Below are 23,368 nucleotides of genomic sequence, written 5' to 3' on the forward strand. Positions count from 1 at the left end.
TCTCTCTCTGTCTCTCTTCCGCTCTGTCTCTGTCTCTCTCTGTTTGTATCTCTCTGTCTGTCTCTCTGTCCCCCTCTCTCTCTGCCTCTATCTCTATGTCTGTCTCCTTCTCTCTCTGTCTCCCTCTCGCTCTCTGTCGCTGCCTGTCTGTCTCTCTCTATTTCTCTCTGTCTCTGTCTCTCCCTGTCTCTCTCTCTCTCTCTCTCCCATGTCTCTCTCTCTCTCTCTCTGTCTCTCTCTCTGTCTCTGTGTCTGTCTCTGTCTCTCTCTCTCTCTCTGGACAATGAGACCCCAGGATAGGGATGGGATGGGGAGAGGAGATCGGTGTGGATTTATGAGTGTGATATTTTACTGTGGTACTTTTGGAAATGAGCAGGGTTTGTGACGGTGAGAGATTGAGATTATTTGTAAGGGTTTCTAATCTCTGCCACACATGTGATTAATTCATAAGGGAGAAGGTCAATCGGAGGTAGGGGAGTCTATAACGAGGGGACATAGATTTAAGGTGAGAGGGGAGAGATACAAAAGGGTCCAGAGGGGCAATTTTTTCACTCAAAGGGTGGTGAGTGTCTGGAACGAGCTGCCAGAGGCAGTAGTAGAGGCGGGTACAATTTTGTCTTTTAAAAAGCATTTGGACAGTTACATGGGTAAGATGGGTATAGAGGGATGTGGGCCAAGTGCAGGCAATTGGGACTAGCTTAGTGGTATAAACTGGACAACATGGACATGTTGGGCCGAAGGGCCTGTTTCCATGTTGTAAACTTCTATGATTCTATGATTCTAGGTCAGCTTCTGAAAATTGGCTAAACTGGAGAAAGCAAAGATTGGTTGTGAATGGAATTGGGCTGACTGGGAGATTGGTGACTGGGCGCGGTGATGCAGCGATTGCTGTTTACCGTCGGCAGAAGTGATTTGAAGCCGGAGACATCTGATGTTTTTACAACACTAATGAGACAGATGTTACCCGTAAGTGAGGATGGCCTTTAATGGAGAGAGGCCTGTGATCGGTTGTTGTATAAAATGAAAACTTACTGACATCCGCAGTAACAGCTCCTGGAAAGAAAAAGAAAAAAAATCGTCAAACCCAGACTCCAGGAGTGAGCTGGTTCACAGTAACAGGGACCTGGACTCCAGGAGTGAGCTGGTTCACAGTAACACAGACCTGGACTCCAGGAGTGAGCTGGTTCACAGTAACACAGACCTGGACTCCAGGAGTGAGCTGGTTCACAGTAACACAGACCTGGACTCCAGGAGTGACCTGGTTCACAGTAACACAGACCTGGACTCCAGGAGTGAGCTGGTTCACAGTAACACAGACCTGGACTCCAGGAGTGTGCTGGTTCACAGTAACACAGACCTGGACTCCAGGAGTGAGCTGGTTCACAGTAACACAGACCTGGACTCCAGGAGTGAGCTGGTTCAGGGTACAGATGCTATAGGAAAGATAGAGCAGGAGGTAAGAGAGGAGGGGGAGTTGCGTTCTTGATTAGGGAGAACATCACGGCAGTAGTGAGAGGGGATATATCCGAGGGTTCGCCCACTGAGTCCATATGGGTAGAACTGAAAAATAAGAAGGGAGAGATCACTTTGATAGGATTGTACTACAGACCCCCAAATAGTCAATGGGAAATTGAGGAGCAAATATGTAAGGAGATTACAGACAGCTGCAAGAAAAATAGGGTGGTAATAGTAGGGGACTTTAACTTTCCCAACATTGACTGGGACAGCCATAGCATTAGGGGCTTGGATGGAGAGAAATTTGTTGAGTGTATTCAGGAGGAATTTCTCATTCAGTATGTGGATGGCCCGACTAGAGAGGGGGCAAAACTTGACCTCCTCTTGGGAAATAAGGAAGGGCAGGTGACAGAAGTGTTAGTGAGGGATCACTTTGGGACCAGTGATCATAATTCCATTAGTTTTAAGATAGCTATGGAGAAGGATAGGTCTGGCCCAAAAGTTAAAATTCTAAATTGGGGAAAGGCCAATTTTGATGGTATTAGACAGGAACTTTCAGAAGTTGATTGGGAGAGTCTGTTGGCAGGCAAAGGGACGTCTGGTAAGTGGGAGGCTTTCAAAAGTGTGTTAACCAGGGTTCAGGGTAAGCACATTCCTTATAAAGTGAAGGGCAAGGCTGGTAGAAGTAGGGAACCTTGGATGACTCGGGAGATTGAGGCACTAGTCAAAAATAAGAAGGAGGCATATGACATGCATAGGCAGCTGGGATCAAGTGGATCCCTTGAAGAGTATAGAGATTGCCGGAGTAGAGTTAAGAGAGAAATCAGGAGGGCAAAAAGGGGATATGAGATTGCTTTGGCAGATCAGGCAAAGGTGAATCCAAAGAGCTTCTACAAATACATAAAGGGCAAAAGGGTAACTAGGGAGAGAGTAGGGCCTCTTAAGGATCAACAAGGTCATCTATGTGCGGAACCACAAGAGATGGGTGAGATCCTGAATGAATATTTCACATCGGTATTTACGGTTGAGAAAGGCATGGATGTTAGGGAACTTGGGGAAATAAATAGTGATGTCTTGAGGAGTGTACATATTACAGAGAGGGAGGTGCTGGAAGTCTTAACGCGCATCAAGGTAGATAAATCTCCGGGACCTGATGAAATGTATCCCAGGACGTTATGGGAGGTTAGGGAGGAAATTGCGGGTCCCCTAGCAGAGATATTTGAATCATCCACCGCTACAGGTGAGGTGCCTGAAGATTGGAGGGTAGCAAATGTTGTGCCTTTGTTTAAGAAGGGCGGCAGGGAAAAGCCTGGGAACTACAGACCAGTGAGCCTGACATCTGTAGTGGGTAAGTTGTTAGAGGGTATTGTGAGGGACAGAATCTACAGGCATTTGGAGAGGCAGGGACTAATTAGGAACAGTCAGCATGGTTTTGTGAGAGGAAAATCATGTCTCACGAATTTGATTGAGTTTTTTGAAGGGGTAACCAAGAAGATAGATGAGGGCTGTGCAGTAGACGTGGTCTACATGGACTTCAGCAAAGCATTTGACAAGGTACCGCATGGTAGGTTGTTACATAAGGTTAAATCTCATGGGATCCAAGGTGAGGTAGCCAATTGGATACAAAATTGGCTTGACGACAGAAGACAGAGGGTGATTGTCGAGGGTTGTTTTTCAAACTGGAGGCCTGTGTCCAGCGGTGTGCCTCAGGGATCGGTGCTGGGTCCGCTGTTATTTGTTATTTATATTAATGATTTGGATGAGAATTTAGGAGGCATGGTTAGTAAGTTTGCAGATGACACCAAGATTGGTGGCATTGTGGACAGTGAAGAAGGTTATCTAGGATTGCAACGGGATCTTGATAAATTGGGCCAGTGGGCCGATGAATGGCAGATGGAGTTTAATTTAGATAAATGTGAGGTGATGCATTTTGGTAGATCGAATCGGGCCAGGACCTACTCCGTTAATGGTAGGGCGTTGGGGAGAGTTATAGAACAAAGAGATCTGGGAGTACAGATTCATAGCTCCTTGAAAGTGGAGTCACAGGTGGATAGGGTGGTGAAGAAGGCATTCAGCATGCTTGGTTTCATTGGTCAGAACATTGAATGCAGGAGTTGGGATGTCTTGTTGAAGTTGTACAGGGCATTGGTGAGGCCACACTTGGAGTACTGTGTACAGTTCTGGTCACCCTATTATAGAAAGGATATTATTAAACTAGAAAGAGTGCAGAAAAGATTTACTAGGATGCTACCGGGACTTGATGGTTTGACTTACAGGGAGAGGTTAGACAGACTGGGACTTTATTCCCTGGAGAGTAGGAGGTTAAGGGGTGATCTTATAGAAGTCTATAAAATAATGAGGGGCATAGATAAGGTCGATAGTCAAAATCTTTTCCCAAAGGTAGGGGAGTCTATAACGAGGGGGCACAGATTTAAGGTGAGAGGGGAGAGATACAAAAGGATCCAGAGGGGCAATTTTTTCACTCAAAGGGTGGTGAGTGTCTGGAACGAGCTGCCAGAGGCAGTAGTAGAGGCGGGTACAATTTTGTCTTTTAAAAAGCATTTGGACAGTTACATGGGGAAGATGGGTATCGAGGGATATGGGCCAAGTGCAGGCAATTGGGACTAGCTTAGTGGTATAAACTGGGCGACATGGACATGTTGGGCCGAAGGGCCTGTTTCCATGTTGTAACTTCTATGATTCTATGATTCTATGAACACAGACCTGGACTCCAGGAGTGAGCTGGTTCACAGTAACACAGACCTGGACTCCAGGAGTGAGCTGGTTCACAGTAACACAGACCTGGACTCCAGGAGTGAGCTGGTTCACAGTAACACAGACCTGGACTCCAGGAGTGAGCTGGTTCACAGTAACACAGACCTGGACTCCAGGAGTGTGCTGGTTCACAGTAACACAGACCTGGACTCCAGGAGTGAGCTGGTTCACAGTAACACAGACCTGGACTCCAGGAGTGAGCTGGTTCACAGTAACACAGACCTGGACTCCAGGAGTGAGCTGGTTCACAGTAACACAGACCTGGACTCCAGGAGTGACCTGGTTCACAGTAACACAGACCTGGACTCCAGGAGTGAGCTGGTTCACAGTAACACAGACCTGGACTCCAGGAGTGTGCTGGTTCACAGTAACACAGACCTGGACTCCAGGAGTGAGCTGGTTCACAGTAACACAGACCTGGACTCCAGGAGTGAGCTGGTTCACAGTAACACAGACCTGGACTCCAGGAGTGAGCTGGTTCACAGTAACACAGACCTGGACTCCAGGAGTGAGCTGGTTCACAGTAACACAGACCTGGACTCCAGAAGTGAGCTGGTTCACAGTAACACAGACCTGGACTCCAGGAGTGAGCTGGTTCACAGTAACACAGACCTGGACTCCAGGAGTGAGCTGGTTCACAGTAACACAGACCTGGACTCCAGGAGTGAGCTGGTTCACAGTAACACAGACCTGGCCTCGCCATTCACTCTCCTCACAGCCTGATCGCAATTTTCCCCCATCTCCGCCGTGAAACTCCATCTTGAGCGACTAACACAACTGCTTGGATTCCACCTGCTCCTTTAACGCAGTGAAACCTCCCGAGGCACTTCACAAGAGCAAAAATCAGATAAAAATTGACACCGAGCCAAAGATGGAGACATTAGGACAGGAGATGGGGGATGGGAGAGGGTTGGGATAGACCGGGCTAAGGAAAATCATTCTTTACTTTGATTAAAATTAATTTAGTAACTAATATAACTATTAATAACTAATAACATCGCCACATCATGGAGGTAAATGAGGAACCTGGGATTTTGTTTTATAAACCTTTAGTCTCCAGTTTACAATTTCTGTCTCTATCTGTCTCTCTGTCTCTCTCTCTCCCTATCTCTCTGTCTCTCTCTCTCACTCTGTCTCTCACTCTCTCTATCTCTTGCGCTCTGTCTGTCTCTCTCTCTCTTTCTCCGTCTCACTCTCTGTCTCTCTCTCTTTCTCTGTCTCTCTCACTCCGTCTCTCACTCTCTCTGTCTCTTGCACTCTGTCTGTCTCTCTCTCTCTTTCTCCGTCTCACTCTCTGTCTCTCTCTCTTTCTCTGTCTCTCTCACTCCGTCTCTCACTCTCTCTGTCTCTTGCACTCTGTCTGTCTCTCTCTCTCTTTCTCCGTCTCACTCTCTGTCTCTCGATTTGTCTCTGTCTCTCGCTCTGTTTCTGTCTCTCTCTGTCTCTGTCTCTCTGTGTCTCTCTCTGTGTCTCTGTGTGTCTCTCTCTCTCTGTCTCTCCCTGTCTGTGTGTGTGTGTAACTCTCTCTGTCTCTCTTTGTCTCTGTCTGTCTGTCTCTCTATTTCTCTTTGTCTCTGACTCTCTCTCTGTCTCTCCATGTCTCTGTCTCCGTCTCACTCGCTCTGTCTCTCTAGTTTCTCTCTCCGTCTCTCTGTCTCACTCTGTCTGTCTGTATGTTTGTCTCTGTCTCTGTCTCTCCCTTTCTCTGTTTCTCTCTGTCCTTCTCTGTCTGTCTCTATCTTTTTCTCTTCTCTCTCTCTCTCTTTCTGTCTCTCACTCTCTCTATCTGTCTGTCTCCCTGTCTCTCTCTGTCTCCCTTTCTGTCTGTCTTTCTCTCTGTCTCCCTTCCTGTCTCTCTCTGTCTCTCTCTCTGTCTGTCTCTCTCTGTCTCTGATTCTCTCTCTCCGTCTCTCTGTCTCTGTCTCTCTCTCTCTCTTTGTCTCTCTCACTCTGTCTTTCTGTCTCTATCTGTCTGATGTTTTTACAACACTAATGAGACAGATGTTACCCGTAAGTGAGGATGGCCTTTAATGGAGAGAGGCCTGTGATCGGTTGTTGTATAAAATGAAAACTCACCGACATCCGCAGTAACAGCTCCTGGAAAGAAAAAGAAAAAAAATCGTCAATCCCAGACTCCAGGAGTGAGCTGGTTCACAGTAACACAGAACTGGACTCCAGGAGAGAGCTGGTTCACAGTAACAGGGACCTGGATTCCAGGAGTGAGCTGGTTCACAGTAACAGGGACCTGGATTCCAGGAGTGACCTGGTTCACAGTAACAGCACCTGGACTCCAGGAGTAAGCTGGTTCACAGTAACACAGACCTGGACTCCAGGAGTGAGCTGGTTCACAGTAACACAGGCCTGGACTCCAGGAGTGACCTGGTTCACAGTATCCAGAGATCTGGACTCCAGGAGTGAGCTGGTTCACAGTAACAGAGACCTGGACTCCAGGAGTGAGCTGGTTCACAGTAACACAGACCTGGACTCCAGGAGTGAGCTGGTTCACAGTAACACAGACCTGGACTCCAGGAGTGAGCTGGTTCACAGTAACACAGACCTGGACTCCAGGAGTGAGCTGGTTCACAGTAACACAGACCTGGACTCCAGGAGTGAGCTGGTTCACAGTAACAGGGACCTGGATTCCAGGAGTGACCTGGTTCACAGTAACAGGGACCAGGTCTCCAGGAGTGACCTGGTTCACAGTAACAGCACCTGGACTCCAGGAATGAGATGGTTCACAGTATACAGAGACCTGGACTCCAGGAGTGAGCTGGTTCACAGTATACAGAGACCTGGACTCCAGGAGTGAGCTGGTTAACAGTAACAGAGACCTGGACTCCAGGAGTGAGCTGGTTCACAGTAACACAGACCTGGACGCCAGGAGTGAGCTGGTTCACAGTAACAGGAACGTGGACTCCAGGAGTGACCTGGTTCACAGTAACACAGACCTGGACTCCAGGAGTGAGCTGGTTCACAGTAACAGAGACCTGGACTCCAGGAGTGAGCTGGTTCACCGTAACACAGACCTGGACTCCAGGAGTGAGCTGGTTCACAGTAACAGGGACCTGGACTCCAGGAGTGAGCTGGTTCACAGTATACAGAGACCTGGATTCCAGGAGTGAGCTGGTTCACAGTATACAGAGACCTGGACTCCAGGAGTGAGCTGGTTCACAGTAACACAGACCTGGACTCCAGGAGTGAGCTGGTTCACAGTAACACAGACCTGGACTCCAGGAGTGAGCTGGTTCACAGTAACACAGACCTGGACTCCAGGAGTGAGCTGGTTCACAGTAACACAGACCTGGACTCCAGGAATGAGATGGTTCACAGTATACAGAGACCTGGACTCCAGGAGTGAGCTGGTTCACAGTAACACAGACCTGGACGCCAGGAGTGAGCTGGTTCACAGTAACAGGAACGTGGACTCCAGGAGTGACCTGGTTCACAGTAACACAGACCTGGACTCCAGGAGTGAGCTGGTTCACAGTAACAGAGACCTGGACTCCAGGAGTGAGCTGGTTCACCGTAACACAGACCTGGACTCCAGGAGTGAGCTGGTTCACAGTAACAGGGACCTGGACTCCAGGAGTGAGCTGGTTCACAGTATACAGAGACCTGGATTCCAGGAGTGAGCTGGTTCACAGTATACAGAGACCTGGACTCCAGGAGTGAGCTGGTTCACAGTAACACAGACCTGGACTCCAGGAGTGAGCTGGTTCACAGTAACACAGACCTGGACTCCAGGAGTGAGCTGGTTCACAGTAACACAGACCTGGACTCCAGGAGTGAGCTGGTTCACAGTAACACAGACCTGGACTCCAGGAATGAGATGGTTCACAGTATACAGAGACCTGGACTCCAGGAGTGAACTGGTTCACAGTATACAGAGACCTGGACTCCAGGAGTGACCTGGTTCACAGTATACAGAGACCTGGACTCCAGGAGTGAGCTGGTTCACAGTAACACAGACCTGAACTCCAGGAGTGAGCTGGTTCACAGTAACAGAGACCTGGACTCCAGGAGTGAGCTGGTTCACAGTATACAGAGACCTGGACTCCAGGAGTGAGCTGGCTCACAGTAACAGGGACCTGGATTGCAGGTGTGACCTGGTTCACAGTAACAGAGACCTGGACTCCAGGTGTGACCTGGTTCACAGTATACAGAGACCTGAACTCCAGGAGTGAGCTGGTTTACAGTAACAGAGACCTGGACTCCAGGAGTGAGCTGGTTCACAGTAACACAGACCTGGACTCCAGGAGTGAGCTGGTTCACAGTAACACAGACCTGGACTCCAGGAATGACCTGGTTCACAGTATACAGAGACCTGGACTCCAGGAGTGTGCTGGTTCAGAGTAACACAGACCTGGACTCCAGGAGTGTGCTGGTTCACAGTAACACAGACCTGGACTCCAGGAGTGACCTGGTTCACAGTATACAGAGACCTGGACTCCAGGAGTGTGCTGGTTCAGAGTAACACAGACCTGGACTCCAGGAGTGAGCTTATTCACAGTAACACAGGCCTGGACTCCAGGAATGACCTGGTTCACAGTATACAGAGACCTGGACTCCAGGAGTGAGCTGGTTCACAGTAACACAGACCTGGACTCCAGGAGTGAGCTGGTTCACAGTAACAGAGACCTGGACTCCAGGAGTGAGCTGGTTCACAGTAACAGGGACCTGGACTCCAGGCATGACCTGGTTCACAGTAACACAGACCTGGACTCCAGGAGTGAGCTGGTTCACAGTATACAGAGACCTGGACTCCAGGAGTGAGCTGGTTCACAGTAACACAGACCTGGACTCCAGGAGTGAGCTGGTTCACAGTAACAGGGACCGGGACTCCAGGAGTGACCTGGTTCACAGTAACAGCACCTGGACTCCAGGAGTAAGCTGGTTCACAGTAACACAGACCTGGACTCCAGGAGTGAGCTGGTTCACAGTAACACAGGCCTGGACTCCAGGAGCGACCTGGTTCACAGTATACAGAGACCTGGACTCCAGGAGTGAGCTGGTTCACAGTAACACAGAACTGTACTCCAGGAGTGAGCTGGTTCACATTAACACAGACCTGGACTCCAGGAGTGACCTGGTTCACAGTATACAGAGACCTGGATTCCAGGAGTGAGCTGGTTCACAGTATACAGAGACCTGGACTCCAGGAGTGAGCTGCTTCACAGTAACACAGACCTGGACTCCAGGAGTGAGCTGGTTCACAGTAACACAGACCTGGACTCCAGGAGTGAGCTGTTTCACAGTAACAGGGACCTGGACTCCAGGAGTGACCTGGTTCACAGTAACACAGACCTGGACTCCAGGAGTGAGCTGGTTCACAGTAACACAGACCTGGACTCCAGGAGTGAGCTGGTTCACAGTAACACAGACCTGGACTCCAGGAGTGAGCTGGTTCACAGTAACACAGACCTGGATTCCAGGAGTGAGCTGGTTCACAGTAACACAGACCTGGACTCCAGGAGTGAGCTGGTTCACAGTAACACAGACCTGGACTCCAGGAATGAGATGGTTCACAGTATACAGAGACCTGGACTCCAGGAGTGAGCTGGTTCACAGTATACAGAGACCTGGACTCCAGGAGTGACCTGGTTCACAGTATACAGAGACCTGGACTCCAGGAGTGAGCTGGTTCACAGTAACACAGACCTGAACTCCAGGAGTGAGCTGGTTCACAGTAACAGAGACCTGGACTCCAGGAGTGAGCTGGCTCACAGTAACAGGGACCTGGATTGCAGGTGTGACCTGGTTCACAGTAACAGAGACCTGGACTCCAGGTGTGACCTGGTTCACAGTATACAGAGACCTGAACTCCAGGAGTGAGCTGGTTCACAGTAACAGAGACCTGGACTCCAGGAGTGAGCTGGTTCACAGTAACACAGACCTGGACTCCAGGAGTGAGCTGGTTCACAGTAACACAGACCTGGACTACAGGAGTGAGCTGGTTCACAGTAACAGGGACCGGGTCTCCAGGAGTGACCTGGTTCACAGTAACAGCACCTGGACTCCAGGAGTAAGCTGGTTCACAGTAACACAGACCTGGACTCCAGGAGTGAGCTGGTTCACAGTAACACAGACCTGGACTCCAGGAGTAAGCTGGTTCACAGTAACACAGACCTGGACTCCAGGAGTGAGCTGGTTCACAGTAACACAGACCTGGACTCCAGGAGTGAGCTGGTTCACAGTAACACAGACCTGGACTCCAGGAGTGACCTGGTTCACAGTATCACAGACCTGGACTCCAGGAGTGAGCTGGTTCACAGTAACACAGACCTGGACTCCTGGAGTGAGCTGGTTCACAGTATCACAGACCTGGACTCCAGGAGTGAGCTGGTTCACAGTATACAGAGACCTGGACTCCAGGACTGACCTGGTTCACAGTATACAGAGACCTGGACTCCAGGAGTGAGCTGGTTCACAGTAACACAGACCTGGACTCCAGGAGTGAGCTGGTTCACAGTAACAGAGACCTGGACTCCAGGAGTGAGCTGGTTCACAGTATACAGAGACCTGGACTCCAGGAGTGAGCTGGCTCACAGTAACAGGGTCCTGGACTCCAGGAGTGACCTGGTTCACTGTAACAGAAACCTGGACTCCAGGAGTGAGCTCGTTCACAGTAACACAGACCTGGACTCCAGGAGTGAGCTGGTTCACAGTAACAGGGACCTGGACTCCAGGAGTGAGCTGGTTCACAGTAACACAGACCTGGACTCCAGGAGTGAGCTGGTTCACAGTAACACAGACCTGGACTCCAGGAGAGAGCTGGTTCACAGTAACAGGGACCTGGACTCCAGGAGTGAGCTGGTTCACAGTAACACAGACCTGGACTCCAGGAGTGAGCTGGTTCACAGTAACAGAGACCTGGACTCCAGGAGTGAGCTGGTTCACAGTATACAGAGACCTGGACTCCAGGAGTGAGCTGGTTCACAGTAACACAGACCTGGACTCCAGGAGTGAGCTGGTTCACAGTAACAGGGACCTGGACTCCAGGAGTGAGCTGGTTCACAGTAACACAGACCTGGACTCCAGGAGTGAGCTGGTTCACAGTAACACAGACCTGGACTCCAGGAGTGACCTGGTTCACAGTAACACAGACCTGGACTCCAGGAGTGAGCTGGTTCACAGTAACACAGACCTGGACTCCAGGAGTGAGCTGGTTCACAGTAACACAGACCTGGACTCCAGGAGAGAGCTGGTTCACAGTAACACAGACCTGGACTCCAGGAGTGAGCTGGTTCACAGTAACAGAGACCTGGACTCCAGGAGTGAGCTGGTTCACAGTAACACAGACCTGGACTCCAGGAGTGAGCTGGTTCACAGTAACACAGACCTGGACTCCAGGAGAGAGCTGGTTCACAGTAACACAGACCTGGACTCCAGGAGTGAGCTGGTTCACAGTAACAGAGACCTGGACTCCAGGAGTGAGCTGGTTCACAGTAACACAGACCTGGACTCCAGGAGTGAGCTGGTTCACAGTAACACAGACCTGGACTCCAGGAGAGAGCTGGTTCACAGTAACACAGACCTGGACTCCAGGAGTGAGCTGGTTCACAGTGTACAGAGACCTGGACTCCAGGAGTGAGCTGGTTCACAGTAACACAGACCTGGACTCCAGGAGAGAGCTGGTTCACAGTAACAGGGACCTGGACTCCAGGAGTGAGCTGGTTCACAGTAACACAGACCTGGACTCCAGGAGTGAGCTGGTTCACAGTAACACAGACCTGGACTCCAGGAGTGAGCTGGTTCACAGTAACACAGACCTGGACTCCAGGAGTGAGCTGGTTCACAGTAACACAGACCTGGACTCCAGGAGTGACCTGGTTCACAGTTACACAGACCTGGACTCCAGGAGTGAGCTGGTTCACAGTAGCACAGACCTGGACTCCAGGAGTGAGCTGGTTCACAGTAACACAGACCTGGACTCCAGGAGTGAGCTGGTTCACAGTAACACAGACCTGGACTCCAGGAGTGAGCTGGTTCACAGTAACACAGACCTGGACTCCAGGAGTGAGCTGGTTCACAGTAACACAGACCTGGACTCCAGGAGTGAGCTGGTTCACAGTAACACAGACCTGGACTCCAGGAGTGAGCTGGTTCACAGTAACACAGACCTGGACTCCAGGAGTGAGCTGGTTCACAGTAACACAGACCTGGCCTCGCCATTCACTGACTGGGGTCTGAGCCAGAACATCTCAACTTGATGTCTCTTTCCATAAAACATTCACAGTCATGGAGAGTTGGGGCCTGGCTATTCTACCTGGGATACAGATTCCCCTGGGATACAGATTCTACCTGGGATACAGATTCTACCTGGGATACAGATTCCCCTGGGATACAGATCCTCCTGGGATACAGATTCTACCTGGGATACAGATTCTACCTGGGATACAGATTCCCCTGGGATACAGATCCTCCTGGGATACAGATTCCCCTGGGATACAGATCCTCCTGGGATACAGATTCTACCTGGGATACAGATTCCCCTGGGATACAGATTCTCCTGGGATACAGATCCTCCTGGGATACAGATTCTCCTGGGATACAGCCCCCTCTTTGGTTGCTACAGATTTAAAACAGCCTGTTTCTGTGCGCTAACAGTCGATTATATTGGTGAAACCACTGCTGTGGTTTACAATGTCATCGTAGCTAAAACTTGCTGTGCCCAGGGGTTTGGGTCTGTGATGCTCCACACACCAAGTCACCAGCCTCAGAGGAGAAAGTAGCAGCTCAGGAGCGAGGGGCTGAGGCCTCTCCCTGGGAGGGGGTCCGATATCACTGGTTATAAACAGGCATCGGCTGGACGTGAGGGGTCTGGAGTAAAAAGGGGAGGAAATGATGCTCCAGCTGTGCAGAGCCCTGGTCAGACCCCATCTGGAGAAACTGTGTTCAGTTCTGGGCCCCGCCCCTCTGGAAGGGCCTTGGAGGGAGTGCAGCCCAGATTCACCAGAATGAAACCGGGTTAAATTATGAGGACAGGTTTCATAGACTGGGCTTATATTCCCTCGAGTATAAAGATTAAGGGGTGATCTAATTGAGGTGTTTAAGATGATGAAAGAAATTGATAGGGTCGATAGAGAGAAACTATTTCCTCTGGTGGGCGGAGTCCAGAACAAGGGGGCAGAACCTTAAAATTAGAGCTCGGCCGTTCAGGAGTGATGTCAGGAAGCACTTCATCACACAAAGGGGAGTGGAAATCTGGAACTCTCTCCCCCAAAAAACTGCGGACGCTGGGGGGGGTTAATTGGAGTTTTCAAGACTGAGATCGATAGATTTTTGTTGGGTATCAGGGATAGGGAGCAAAGGGGGAAAATGGAGTTGAGATGCAGATGAGCCATGATCTAATTGAATGGTGGAACGGCCCGAGGGGCTGAATGGCCTCCTCCTGTTCCTATGAGTTATGGGGCACTATAAGCAGCTCTCCCGTGTGGGCAGCCTGTCTCCAATCACCCGGGACACAGCATGTTATTGGGGTCTAGTCCTGGGCTTCTCCGGACTCGGAGAGGAGAAAGGAACCCAAATATTGACAGCGACAGGCCCAGGAATCTCCCCAATGACCCATTGAGAGGACCCTTAAATTATAAATCAGCGATATCGTCCCATCATCACTTCGAGACTTGTTGTTTAAACCATGCCTGTGTTTTTCTATCTTGTTCTGCACTAATTTCTCTGTGTGATTCTAACCCACATCAGTCAAATCAGCTCAGACCAAAGGTGGGTGGGAACACACAGCTCTCCTCCCCCTCCTCAACCCCTCGTCTCCCCCAAACCTCCTCTCCCCTGCCCCTCTTCCCCTCTGACAGTGCAGCGCTCCCTCAGTACAGACCCTCCGACAGTGCTGTGCTCCCTCAGAACTGACCCTCCGACAGTGCAGTGCTCCCTCAGTACTGACCCTCCGACAGTGCGGCGCTCCCTCAGTACTGACCCTCCGACAGTGCGGCGCTCCCTCAGTACTGACCCTCCGACAGTGCAGCGCTCCCTCAGTACTGACCCTCTGACAGTGCGGCGCTCCCTCAGTACTGACCCTCCGACAGTGCAGCGCTCCCTCAGTACTGACCCTCCGACAGTGCGGCGCTCCCTCAGTACTGACCCTCCGACAGTGCAGCGCTCCCTCAGTACTGACCCTCCGACAGTGCAGCGCTCCCTCAGTACTGACCCTCCGACAGTGCGACACTCCCTCAGTACTGACCCTCCGACAGTGCTGTGCTCCCTCAGTACTGACCCTCCGACAGTGAGGCACTCCCTCAGTACTGACCCTCCGACAGTGCGGCGCTCCCTCAGTACTGACCCTCCGACAGTGCAGCGCTCCCTCAGCACTGACCCTCCGACAGTGCAGCACTCCCTCAGTACTGACCCTCCGACAGTGCGGCGCTCCCTCAGTACTGACCCTCCGACAGTGCGGCGCTCCCTCAGTACTGACCCTCCGACAGTGCGGCGCTCCCTCAGTACTGACCCTCCGACAGTGCGGCGCTCCCTCAGTACTGACCCTCCGACAGTGCGGCGCTCCCTCAGTACTGACCCTCCGACAGTGCGGCGCTCCCTCAGTACTGACCCTCCGACAGTGAGGCACTCCCTCAGTACTGACCCTCCGACAGTGCGGCGCTCCCTCAGTACTGACCCTCCGACAGTGCAGCGCTCCCTCAGCACTGACCCTCCGACAGTGCAGCACTCCCTCAGTACTGACCCTCCGACAGTGCGGCGCTCCCTCAGTACTGACCCTCCGACAGTGCGGCGCTCCCTCAGTACTGACCCTCCGACAGTGCGGCGCTCCCTCAGTACTGACCCTCCGACAGTGCGGCGCTCCCTCAGTACTGACCCTCCGACAGTGCGGCGCTCCCTCAGTACTGACCCTCCGACAGTGCGGCGCTCCCTCAGTACTGACCCTCCGACAGTGCGGCGCTCCCTCAGTACTGCACTGGGAGTGTCGGCCTGGATTTTGTGCTCAAGTCTCTGGAGTGGGGGCTCGAACCCACGGCCATTCTGACTCCGAGGCGAGTGTGCTCTCACCGAGACATGCTTACACCTACAACAGGGAAGCTCTTAACCCTCTCCCTCCTGAATGTCTGGCTGGTGTGGTGCCTGATTGATGTCTCAGTGTGTTGAAGCAGCTCTCCGTCCCGCCCTGCGCTCAGACGGAATGCAATGGTGGAGCTCAGAAGCTGGGTTTGGGGTTATGTCAGTGCAGAGTCTGGAGGAGTGCAGTCTGTCTTCACCTTACCACAGACTCACAGATCTACGAACCAAAAACATCATCGAGTGCAGCTCGCAGGGAGCGGGGTCACACTGGGACTGACACGATGCCAAGTTACTCCTGAGAGGGGAGCTCCACCAGTCACACAGCCGTCACACCGACTGGTCACACCTTCAATCTCTCCTTTCCCCAGTTCTCGGAGGCTTTCGTTGCCTCTGGTACCTTCACTGCTTAATGTGTTGGTATAAAAGCTTCTTTCTGCGCGATTGTATTGGAACGGGTTAACGGAGGGACATAATCGAACCGCTAAATCTGGAAAATTACTAAATTAGAGAGTGGGACAAGGAGACAGGTTTAAACTCGTAAAAGGCAAATTTAGGACTAATATCAGGAAATTGTTCGCACAAGGAGTGATTGACAGACGGAACGGACTCCCAGATAAAATGATGGTGAAAATGATGGTTCGAGGTCTGACCAGAGTCTAGACTCAGTGTTTGAGGTCTGATGAGGGTCTAGACTCAGTGTTTGAGGTCTGAGGGGGGTATGGACTCAGTGTTTGAGGTCTGACCAGAGTCCAGACTCAGTGTTCAAGGTCTGACCAGAGTCTAGACTCAGTGTTCGAGGTCTGAGGGGTGTCTAGACTCAGTGTTTGAGGTCTGACAGGGGTCTAGACTCAGTGTTCGAGGTCTGAGGGGGGTATGGACTCAGTCTTCGAGATCTGACCAGAGTCTAGACTCAGTGTTCGAGGTCTGACTCGAGTCTAGACTCAGTGTTCGAGGTCTGAGGGGTGTCTAGACTCGGTGTTTGAGGTCTGACAGGGGTCTAGACTCAGTGTTCGAGGTCTGACCAGAGTCTAGACTCAGTGTTCAAGGTCTGACGGGGGTTTAGACTCAGTGTTCGAGATCTGAGGGGTGTCTAGACTCAGTGTTCGAGATCTGAGGGGTGTCTAGATTCAGTGTTCGAGATCTGAGGGGGGTCTAGACTCAGTGTTCGAGATCTGAGGGGGGTCTAGATTCAGTGTTCGAGATCTGAGGGGGGTCTAGATTCAGTGTTCGAGATCTGAGGGGGGTCTAGACTCAGTGTTCGAGATCTGAGGGGGGTCTAGACTCAGTGTTCGAGATCTGAGGGGGGTCTAGACTCAGTGTTCGAGATCTGAGGGGGGTCTAGACTCAGTGTTCGAGATCTGAGGGGGGTCTAGACTCAGTGTTCGAGATCTGAGGGGGGTCTAGACTCAGTGTTCGAGATCTGAGGGGGGTCTAGACTCAGTGTTCGAGGTCTGAGGGGGGTCTAGACTCAGTGTTCGAGATCTGAGGGGGGTCTGATCACTGACTGTTCTGATTTTACACCCTGTGGGCTTTATTGCTCTCCCTGCTCTCCATTGGTTGGACATGGTTAGCGTCGAGTTCACGCAGACTAACGGGGGGGGGGGTGAATTTCTCCCCCACAACTTGTGCAGAATTTTCTGATTAACAGGGTTTCTGTCGAAGTTACACCGGTGAACATGAGGAAATTTCACCTCCAGAGACGTTCAGAGACTGGAGGAGGGTTTGTTCTGAGACACAGCAGTTTATTGATAGTTAGACACACAAATTATCAGAAACAGAAGCAAACTGTCTTAACCAGAGGACAGAGTTTGTGAGTTGGATCCTGGGAGTGAGAGAATGGAACTCAGCCCAGGCGTAAAATAAAACCTCGTAATAAGATCCCAGCTCAGTCATTGGCCACTCGAGCACTTCCTGCCTCCCCTCAGTTTGAATTGATTTTCCTTCCCCTGTTGGTGCCCCCGGGTCACAGCCCCTCCCCCCCCCCCCGGGTCACCCACCCCGGGTCACCCCCCCCCCCCGGGTCACCCACCCCCGGGTCACCCCCTCCCCCACCCCGGGTCACCCCCCCCCCCCGGGTCACCCACCCCGGGTCACCCCCCCCCCCCCCACCGGGTCACCCACCCCGGGTCACCCCCACCCCCCCCCGGGTCACCCACCCCGGGTCACCCCCTCCCCCACCCCCGGGTCACCCCCTCCCCCACCCCGGGTCACCCCCCCCCCCCCGGGTCACCCACCCCGGGTCACCCCCCCCCCCCCACCGGGTCACCCACCCCGGGTCACCCCCCCCCCCCACCGGGTCACCCACCCCGGGTCACCCCCCCCCCCCCACCGGGTCACCCACCCCGGGTCACCACCCCCCCGGGTCACCCACCCCGGGTCACCCACCCCGGGTCACCCCCCCCCCGGGTCACCCCCTCCCCAGGGTCACAGTCCCCCCCCCCCCCCGGGTCACCCCCTCCCCCACCCCGGGTCACCCCCCCCCCGCCCCGGGTCACCCCCCCTCCCCAGGGTCACAGTCCCCCCCCCCCCGGGTCACCCACCCCGGGTCACACCCCCCCCCCCCGGGTCACCCACCCCGGGTCACCCCCTCCCCCACCCCGGGTCACCCCCCCCCCCCGGGTCACCCACCCCGGGTCACCCCCTCCCCCACCCCGGGTCACCACCCCCCCGGGTCACCCACCCCGGGTCACCCCCTCCCCCACCCCGGGTCACCCCCCCCCCCGCCCCGGGTCACCCCCTCCCCAGGGTCACAGTTCCCCCCCCCCCCGGGTCACACACCCCGGGTCACACCCCCCCCCCCCGGGTCACCCACCCCGGGTCACCCCCTCCCCCACCCCGGGTCACCCCCCCTCCCCCACCCCGGGTCACCCCCCCCCCGGGTCACCCCCTCCCCAGGGTCACAGTCCCCCCCCCCCCCCGGGTCACCCCCTCCCCCACCCCGGGTCACCCCCCCCCCGCCCCGGGTCACCCCCCCTCCCCAGGGTCACAGTCCCCCCCCCCCCGGGTCACCCACCCCGGGTCACACCCCCCCCCCCGGGTCACCCACCCCGGGTCACCCCCTCCCCCACCCCGGGTCACCCCCCCTCCCCCACCCCGGGTCACCCCCCCCCCCCCGGGTCACCCCCTCCCCAGGGTCACAGTCCCCCCCCCCCGGGTCACCCCCTCCCCCACCCCGGGTCACCCCCCCCCCCCGGGTCACCCCCTCCCCAGGGTCACAGCCCCCCCCCGGGTCACCCCCCCTCCCCCACCCCAGGTCACCCCCCCTCCCCCGGGTCACCCCCCCTCCCCAGGGTCACAGCCCCCCCACCCCCGGGTCACCCCCCTCCCCCATCCTGAGGTCACCATGATCTGGGCCACAATCTGTAACTCTCCACAGCCACAGCAATGGGGCCGTGAGCAGGTCACCTTCGGGAAGCCAGAACTGCTCGCTGGCCCGGCAACTCACTGCTGAAAGGGTTAAAATATCCTGCACAGAAACTGATAACTAACAGGCGGTCCCCCCACAACTCCGAAACTTCATCACCCCCTGTGCTGAATCCTGTAGGAGGTCTCAGACAGTCAGGGGAGGGGGTCCAGAGGGAATGGTGATTGGGAGCGGGCCCGAGGGTTCCTTGTGGGGCCTGAATAGGACACTCCCCCTCCACCCTCTCCCTCCTCCTCCCCCTCCCCCTCCACCTCCCCCCTCCTCCACCTCCCCCCTCTGTGGGGTGGGGGCGTTAAAATTGAGGCCTCTGTCTCTGGGAGAACAGGCCGAGATCTCACAGTGGTTTATTGAGTTTGATGATGTCTTTCCCTGGGCCTTCCCTCTAATTATTCAAAGTTTACAAAAGCAGCTTTAAAATCGCGGTAATGGACTGATCGAGAAACAGCCTCGTCCATGAGATGGAGCTGAGTTCATTTCTTCCTCCTGGGCTCCAGTTCACTGTATTCCTGACGGTCACTTTGTTTAATTCCCTGTGACGGAAAGAGAAGCCGTTCAGGAACATGTGACCCTCAACAAACAGCCAATTAGAGCATCGTAAATCTCACATTGGATTCTCTCCCCTGCTGTTCCAAAGGTCCGACTCTCACTGGGGTTCAGGCCCCCACCCCCATCCCCCCATCCCCCACCCCCCCATCCCCCACCCCCATCCCCCGCACCCCCATCCCCCGCACCCCCCCATCCCCCACCCCCGCACCCCCATCCCCCAACCCCCGCACCCCCATCCCCCAACCCCCATCCCCCAACCCCCATCCCCCACCCCCGCACCCCCACCCCCGCACCCCAACCCCCCGCACCCCCCACACCCCCACCCCCCGCACCCCCCACACCCCCCGCACCCCCACCCCCCGCACCCCCACCCCCCGGACCCCCACCCCCCGCACCCCCATCCCGCACCCCCCGCACCCCCGGACCCCCATCCCCCAACCCCCATCCCCCGCACCCCCATCCCCCGCACCCCCATCCCCCATCCCCCGCACCCCCATCACCCCATCCCTCATCCCCCATCCCCCGCACCCCCATCCCCCGCACCCCCATCCCCCGCACCCCCATCCCCCATCCCCCGCACCCCCATCACCCCATCCCTCATCCCCCATCCCCCGCACCCCCATTCCCTAACCCCCTATTCCCCATTCCCCCATTCCCCATTCGCCACCATTCCCAGCAGGACTGAGAGTTGGGAACATTGGCCACTGAGGTGAGCAGCACCTTAACTGCCAAACCACCTGAGCTCACGAGCCGAGCACAGGCCCTGGGACTGAGCCTGGGATCAAGCCTGGGACTGAGCCTGGGACCGAGCCTGGGATCGAGCCTGGGACCGAGCCTGGGATTTTCCTTCTCTCTCGGGCTCAGTGCATTTTTTCCATGGAGCTTCTCAAGGGTTAGATTTTCGAGTTTCTTCTCCCATCAGATTTATTTGCTGATTGGCCTGAACTCTATCAGCTGAGCCCAACCCAGTCCTTCCCCAACATCACACGTGTGAAGCTTTGAAACTTCCATTGATCCCTTCACTTACTGAGTAAATTTTACTGGTGGCATCATTTGGGACCAGTGCCTGTCGGTCAGAAGCTGGAACAAAAAGCAGAGAACAGTCAGCGATAACAAAGAAAAGACTTATATTTCTCCAACACCTTACACATCCTCAGGACGCTCAAAGTACTTTACAGCCAACAAAGTGTTTTTGAAGTGTAGTCACTGTTGTAATGTAGGAAACACAGCAGCTAATTTTGTGCACAGCAAGATCCCACAAACAGCAATATGATAATGACCAGATAATCTGTTTTAGTGACGTTGGTTGAGGGATAAATATTGACCAGGACACCGGGGAGAACTTCCCTGCTCTTCTTCAAATAGTGACCATGGGATCTTTTACATCCACCTGAGAGGGCAAACAGGGCCTCGGTTTAACATCTCATCCGATAGATGACAGCTCCGACAGTGCGGCGCTCCCTCAGTACTGACCCTCCGACAGTGCGGCGCTCCCTCAGTACTGACCCTCCGACAGTGCGGCGCTCCCTCAGTACTGACCCTCCGACAGTGCGGCGCTCCCTCAGTACTGACCCTCCTACAGTGCACCGCTCCCTCAGTACTGACCCTCCGACAGTGCAGCGCTCCCTCAGTACTGACCCTCCGACAGTGCAGCACTCCCTCAGTACTGACCCTCCGACAGTGCAGTGCTCCCTCACTACTGACCCTCCAACCATGCAGCACTCCCTCAGTACTGACCCTCCGAAAGTGCAGCACTCCCTCAGTACTGACCCTCCGACAGTGCAGCGCTCCCTCAGTACTGACCCTCCGACAGTGCAACGCTCCCTCAGTACTGACCCCCCGACAGTGCAACGCTCCCTCAGTACTGACCCCCCGACAATGCAGCGCTCCCTCAGTACTGACCCCCCGACAGTGCAGCGCTCCCTCAGTACTGACCCTCCGACAGTGCAGCGCTCCCTCAGTACTGACCCCACCGACAGTGCGGCGCTCCCTCAGTACTGACCCTCCGACAGTGCGGCGCTCCCTCAGTACTGACCCTCCGACAGTGCAGCGCTCCCTCAGTACTGACCCTCCGACAGTGCAGTGCTCCCTCAGTACTGACCCTCCAACCATGCAGCACTCCCTCAGTACTGACCCTCCGAAAGTGCAGCACTCCCTCAGTACTGACCCTCCGACAGTGCAGCACTCCCTCAGTACTGACCCTCCGACAGTGCAGCGCTCCCTCAGTACTGACCCTCCGACAGTGCGGCGCTCCCTCAGCACCGACCCTCCGACAGTGCAGCGCTCCCTCAGTACTGACCCTCCGACAGTGCAGCACTCCCTCAGTACTGACCCTCCGACAGTGCAGCGCTCCCTCAGTACTGACTCTCCGACAGTGCAGCGCTCCCTCAGCACCGACCCTCCGACAGTGCAGCGCTCCCTCAGTACTGACCCTCCGACAGTGCAGCACTCCCTCAGTACTGACCCTCCGACAGTGCAGTGCTCCCTCACTACTGACCCTCCAACCATGCAGCACTCCCTCAGTACTGACCCTCCGAAAGTGCAGCACTCCCTCAGTACTGACCCTCCGACAGTGCAGCGCTCCCTCAGTACTGACCCTCCGACAGTGCAACGCTCCCTCAGTACTGACCCCCCGACAGTGCAACGCTCCCTCAGTACTGACCCCCCGACAATGCAGCGCTCCCTCAGTACTGACCCCCCGACAGTGCAGCGCTCCCTCAGTACTGACCCTCCGACAGTGCAGCGCTCCCTCAGTACTGACCCCCCGACAGTGCGGCGCTCCCTCAGTACTGACCCTCCGACAGTGCGGCGCTCCCTCAGTACTGACCCTCCGACAGTGCAGCGCTCCCTCAGTACTGACCCTCCGACAGTGCAGTGCTCCCTCAGTACTGACCCTCCAACCATGCAGCACTCCCTCAGTACTGACCCTCCGAAAGTGCAGCACTCCCTCAGTACTGACCCTCCGACAGTGCAGCACTCCCTCAGTACTGACCCTCCGACAGTGCAGCGCTCCCTCAGTACTGACCCTCCGACAGTGCGGCGCTCCCTCAGCACCGACCCTCCGACAGTGCAGCGCTCCCTCAGTACTGACCCTCCGACAGTGCAGCACTCCCTCAGTACTGACCCTCCGACAGTGCAGCGCTCCCTCAGTACTGACTCTCCGACAGTGCAGCGCTCCCTCAGCACCGACCCTCCGACAGTGCAGCGCTCCCTCAGTACTGACCCTCCGACAGTGCAGCGCTCCCTCAGTACTGCACTGGGAATGTTGACCTAGATTTTGTGTTCAAATCTCAGGACTGGGACTTGAACCCATGACCTTCTGAATCAGAGGTGAGAGTGGGACCCATTGAGGGACCTCCCCTGTAATATTATCACGGTGTTGGGTTGTTCTCGACCGATGTCATGTGTGAGCAAACTGTGCGTGGCCGATGCCCTGCCCCGCTCCACCATCTCATCAATACAGACACAACGATGTTCAATTTAGGCTCGTGTGTGATTGGATGTCGGGTTTGAGCTTGGGTGTATTAAGCCCCCTTCTCTGGTTGACTAACTTGTTGGCACATCTTTTTTTTATTCGTTCATGGGATGTGGGCGTCGCTGGCGAGGCCGGCATTTATTGCCCATCCCTAATTTTATTGCCCATTCCTGTGTGACGTGGCAACGTGTGAATATAGTCCCGAGTTATAAGCTGTCGGTGACTTTGTGTCCACTTACTAACAGCTGCTGTACAGTCAGAACATGGCGTCACAGACCAAAGAAGCCTGTCCTACCTTGGTGTTGCTTGACTCTGGCCGGAGTGGAAATGGAGTAAACGGCCACAGCGATGAGAATCGTGGCGACAATATCTCCGATCACAATCCCCGCGACTGTCCCCGCGTCAACATCCACGCAGTTCCGGCAAACTGAAAGCAGAGGCAGAAGCGGTCACAGAATACAAACCTGGGGTCAAACCAGGGGTCAACCCTGGGGCCAAACCAGGGGTCAAAGCAGAGGTCAAACCTGGGGTCAAAACTCAAGAATTTAACTCCTTGCTCCACCCGGACTAAGATCATCTAATTCAACACAGATCAGGGATTGGACCCCGTGCAATGGTGCACAGGCCGGCACATTAACCACTGGATATTGGACAGCAACAGATTGTGTCTA

The 23,368-nt window shown here is 54.6% G+C and overlaps 1 protein-coding gene across 3 annotated transcripts in view; it reads right to left on the reverse strand.

Moving 5' to 3' along the window:
• LOC137301363 (T-cell surface glycoprotein CD3 delta chain-like) overlaps positions 1–23,368 on the reverse strand; it is a 68,962-nt gene that overhangs the window by 12,512 nt on the left and 33,082 nt on the right. For 2 of the 3 annotated variants that reach the window (XM_067970811.1, XM_067970812.1), the window contains exons 5-7: positions 22,993–23,124; positions 20,250–20,302; positions 18,579–19,206 (exon numbers count right to left, since the gene is read on the reverse strand). In XM_067970811.1, coding sequence (XP_067826912.1) covers positions 19,147–19,206; positions 20,250–20,302; positions 22,993–23,124 — 245 coding nt within the window. In that variant the 3' untranslated portion in view covers positions 18,579–19,146. Of the gene's footprint in view, positions 1–6,306; positions 6,328–18,578; positions 19,207–20,249; positions 20,303–22,992; positions 23,125–23,368 lie in introns of those variants that run through there. The other variant, XM_067970816.1, reaches the window with a different exon arrangement.

This window comes from Heptranchias perlo, chromosome 33 (genome assembly GCF_035084215.1).
Source record: "Heptranchias perlo isolate sHepPer1 chromosome 33, sHepPer1.hap1, whole genome shotgun sequence".
Taxonomy (NCBI): Eukaryota; Metazoa; Chordata; class Chondrichthyes; order Hexanchiformes; family Hexanchidae; genus Heptranchias; species Heptranchias perlo.